This window comes from Wyeomyia smithii, chromosome 2 (genome assembly GCF_029784165.1).
Source record: "Wyeomyia smithii strain HCP4-BCI-WySm-NY-G18 chromosome 2, ASM2978416v1, whole genome shotgun sequence".
NCBI classification, from domain to species: Eukaryota; Metazoa; Arthropoda; class Insecta; order Diptera; family Culicidae; genus Wyeomyia; species Wyeomyia smithii.
In genome coordinates this window covers 26,819,312-26,824,008 of record NC_073695.1, presented here as the reverse complement: position 1 = coordinate 26,824,008, position 4,697 = coordinate 26,819,312, and the positions used below count along the sequence as shown (strand labels likewise).

The 4,697-nt window shown below is 36.3% G+C and overlaps 1 protein-coding gene across 1 annotated transcript; it reads right to left on the bottom strand.

The window, feature by feature from the left end:
• Positions 1 to 1,011: 1,011 nt before the first annotated feature.
• LOC129721843 (uncharacterized) lies at positions 1,012 to 1,736 on the bottom strand. The gene is made up of 2 exons (XM_055674898.1): positions 1,580 to 1,736; positions 1,012 to 1,516 (listed from the first exon to the last, which is right to left on the bottom strand). Exons 1-2 carry the CDS (start codon positions 1,610 to 1,612, stop codon positions 1,190 to 1,192), a joined length of 360 nt encoding a protein of 119 aa, XP_055530873.1. The 5' UTR covers positions 1,613 to 1,736; the 3' UTR covers positions 1,012 to 1,189.
• Positions 1,737 to 4,697: the final 2,961 nt, after the last annotated feature.

The following is a 4,697-nucleotide window of genomic DNA, read 5'->3' as shown; positions in this document are numbered from 1 at the left end:
ACGGAGTAAACAAAATCCAACAAAAATGACAAAACTCGTTAATTACCTGAAAAAGTGATAAATAACAAACAATCGTATGGAATGACGGCTGCAGATTTTTATATAAAAGTCCAGAAATCGAGAAATGTTTCTAAATACTAAAGTTGGCCTTCATTTATGCCTATCACTGTAGATGGCTGTATGTACTAAGACTAAGCTTCTAAAGCTTTACTCGTACTAAAACTACTAAACCTTCTATCTCTTCTTATACTTGTCAGGCCTATTAAAGCATCTCTGCCGAGTCAGCATCATATTTTAAAGGATACTTTAGTGTCTCTTTTGATATATTCACGCGACTCAACTCGTTGTTTTTCGAAAAATATTTTTCTTTAATAGATATGAAGTGCATACTTGTTACATACGAAGAGCAAAGTGCCTCTACTCAAACCTGATTGAAATTTAGCTAGAGCAGATATTATGCCCACTTTCAAGAATTATATTCATAGCAGTAAAAGACATGGGTCTTATCTATCTTGAATTTACGGTAGAAAAATAATAATTTAAGTAAGTCGAAAAAATACAATGTCAAAATAAATGCAACCAACATTAGCGTAGAACTTCGTTTTCCTCTACTGTTGTTTTCAAATCCAACAGTGGACTTCGGTAAATTCAGTTTGACGTATCTAAAGGTCAGGATTTTAATTACAATTGTACAAGATACAGCGAATGTTTTTATGGTTCGTCACCATCTTTAAAACTGCTTACGGAATGTCAAAATCAAACTTAATCTCTTTTAGTACAGACTTTGTCTTGGTGAAATATTTCATAAATGGTTGAAATATTTCAAGAGCTGCGGTGTCCAGTGATTAGCGCTTACTCCAAAAGGAAGTACCTTTAAGACTTTACAAGAGGCAAAAATCAATCCTTCATCTTACTTGAAGCATACGATTAGATTTTCCGCATGAAGCAATATAACACGACATATTTTTTTTTTAAATAAGTGTAAATTTATTTATTAACTTATAACGTCACTGTTTGGTGGCATCACCAACTCCTATCACTAATAGCCTCAACTAAAAATGTTGTTCATAAAATAAATTACTGCTTAAAGATGACATCAGGTAAAACAAATACAGCTACAAAATAGCAAGGTACAAAATCCGTAGGGAATAATTCCCGGCATTCGAATGAAATTCGATGTATGTGTTTTCTAGACTAAGTTTGATTGCAGCGACTGTTGGTACTCTTCCCATGCCCGGTATTTTTCCAGCTGTTTGTAGTAATCCTTTTGCTCCCGATATCGCTCCTTTCGTAGCTCCTCTTGGCGATAGACGAACAATGGGCGGAAAATTATCTCTCGCTTCGGTCGACTGCTAGGGTTATTCTGCACATTGGTTGGTACGGAAAACCCGGTTGAAGGTTTTGATCCAGCTAACGCTGATTGGATTTGTGCTGAGGTCTCAACAGCTACGGGAACCTTTTCTCGCTCAGTCGGGAAACACAGGATCACAGTGAAGAAACTTAGCACCAGAAGTATCTAAAATTAATAAAATGTTTGTTATTTTCCCCCTCCTTTTTTATAAAACTAAGCAAACTGTACCTTCATTGCATGTAATTGTGTCGATGCTCTCATTTTAAATTATGTTTTTCCTCACAATTAGTTGATTGTTTACAATAGAATAAACGGTTTTTCTATTTGAATATCTGAAGATTGTTTCACACTAATATTCGTATGGTTCACACTTCTACTTGTTGCTTCTGGAACTCGACTGACTAGGCCCCATCCGCAGTCGTGTTGTTTTATACGATTCTATCGGCTACTTCAAAATCACACTTTTCCACTCGAATGCATTTTCGGGTGCCAATGACGATTTACTAGCAAGGAGTAATTAACGTAAAGAGTAAGAGTATTTCGAAAAATGTTGAAATGTTATTTTTGAACTGAAGTCCAACAAACGGAGATCTCCCCGTAAAAGACAAAAAATGTTGGTGAAATTTATTATAATTAACTCAAAAAGAAAGTTTTCCAATTTTTATTTAATTTGTTATTCTCTCTCTGGAAAGGGTAGAGGCCAAGGTGTAAATATTCCAAACATTTCCATCTCAGGCATAAAAACCCCTGTAAACAGCTCATTACAATTTTTGTTTTAGCTTACATTACAATTTACATCTCTTGTACTCTTATGAAAACATAGAAAATTTTCGAAACAAAAATACGGCATTTTCATAACACTAACAACAATTAACAATAACAACACTTTCGCGATAAAATATCCTCAAAACTTCCTACTACGCATCACAAGCCGTCCACGATGTGTGTAAATCACTCAACTGGTTTTAGTTTACTTTCAATTTTCCCACATCTGTTGCAGGATTTGTATCTATTAATAGACTCCGTTCGAAACGCAATGCTTAGGCGACGCGTGTGAGTAATTATGGGGCCACCAGGTTGAGTCATTGTTTTGGTCGTGGCTGACAGATTTATTCGGTTTAAACGAGAGAAAATGATGACCTGGTTTAATGTTATTTCGTAAACAGAGTAACATCCAAAACGCGGGAAAGTGCTCGCACGGAGGGTCGTGACGTGAGTAATCGTTTCAACTCACCTCATAGTTTCATGTTTTGAGGGATTTTTTAAATTATAGCTTCCAGATTTCTAAGCGACAAACGAAAAATCATTTTTCAATTATCATAAAAGACGTTATTCGGGGAAGTTAGTTCTAAATCATCAGGTTCGTCACTTGCCGGCATTGCAGTTATTTGTAACTTGCAGTTAGTTTCGTTTCAGGAGAAACTGATTAGAATCTTGTACTTTAAGCAAAACCCCCAATTATTTTGCGTGAAAAAGTTTTGCTCTCATTAAAATGATCTACAATATGAAATAACTTTTTATCGAACTGGGAGTATAACAATCATGCTGCTATGAGTCACGTTTGATTTTTTTTATGTTTTACCAGGTGCTAAAAGGTATCCAACTGCAGATTTGAAATCGATCCACGCGCAATAGCCGAAGTGTTAATGGAAGCGCGTGGACCAATTTCATCTGGTCAAAGTGCGGCTTGCGTGGGCACTCCAGCGTAGTGTAAAACATAAATCATGATTGAATAATTGCAAGAATCTGTGAATGCTTTTAAACTATTAGAACAATAGTGATTTTGAAAATTCAGGCGTGAAACCATTCACTGTTTGGTATTGTCTCTATTCTGACCGACACGATGATGTTTTTCAAGAACGATAAACAGGTCGTTAATGTAGGAATATCACTTCTTACCTTTATTCTCAAAAATTTCATTCAATTTTTTTTTAGTTAACCGCAAGAACAATTAATGCAAACTATGTTTGAAATGAACAAAAAATATTATAAATATAATAACCATAAATACTGTATGGAAACTTTATAACCTATAGAACTTAATCGAGTTGACCACTGATGCCATACGACCTTAGCCGGCGAAAAAAAGTTTGATAATTTAATATGTAATTCTGTCTATTCTTAGTGTGCTGGTAAATTTCTACATTCTACTAAGTTTTAAACATTTGATTTCAAAATTTCCTAATTTTTCTCAATTTTGGAATTTTTTTCTACTAAAGGTGAATTTCGATATAAGGTACACGCTTTGTAACCTACCCTCAATATAGAGTCACTCGATTTAAGGTACATATTTTTATTATGTTGCAAATAATTTCAGAATTGGTACTGAAACTCATATAAACAATATATTGGCTACTTTGTCAACCTCTCAGAATATTACTGATGACTCTGCAAGTGTCCATAAATTACGTTAAAATCAGTGAGTTAGGATTTTACTAAAAAAATATGATATAAGTGGTTTAGGGTGGAGGTCTTTGGCTGCGAGACGAAGTTCAAAATATGAGTGGCGCCAATACTCTGTTGAAGTACGCTGAGAAAAAGACTGCCTTCTGAGGACACAGTTTTTTGCGAAAGATAAAATGAAACAGCTTGGATAACGTAGTAAATAGAAAGACTTCAGAAATCACATGGCTACATTTTTTTCTGTTTTTTTTTTCTTCATCTATAATTTATTTGACACGGCACAAATACAATTTAATGTTTAACGGCGCCAATTATATCTGGTAGCTTACTTTCTAAAGTATCTTAATAACTAAAAGCAAATTTTTTATCCTCACTGCCGACTACGAGCTGAAACTATATGTAACTTAAGGCTATAATATTTTGCATTAAAAGCACTGGTTTACTGTATGATGGTTTTCATTGCCATGGGTAAGCACATGTTCTGCTGCTGGGCCAAGATATTACGGACTGGCATATTGGGTTGTCTCCCTCGGGACCTGAGAGTATCGTGCGGGTCTAGTTGCTGTTTCCGGATCCGGGGTCTCAACGGGTTCTTGTCGTATGGTTGGATGTAGGCGGAAGGGAATAGGATTAAACTGGGGCGTGGATGGATTTCAGGAAAACGTTTATAAGGGACATATAGGATAGGTCACGGCTCGCCAAGACATCACGAACAGGAACAGCCGGCTGCCTACTTTCGGCCTGCAGGGAAGCTATTAATTTAGACCTGGCGTCACGGTATACAGGGCATGACCAAACAACGTGCTCTATGTCGTGATAACCTTCACCACAGGCACAGATACCACTCTCCCCGAGCCCAACACGACGGAGATGCGCGTCAAATCTATAGTGATTGGACATAAGCCGGGACATCACGCAAATGAAATCCCGACCTACATCCAAC

Bases quoted from the DNA above. Each gene is read 5' to 3' on its own strand.
- LOC129721843 (XM_055674898.1), bottom strand. From the start codon at position 1,612: ATGAGAGCATCGACACAATTACATGCAATGAAG. The intron at 1,517-1,579 runs GTACAGTTTGCT...TATTAATTTTAG, and splicing joins CACAATTACATGCAATGAAG to ATACTTCTGGTGCTAAGTTT.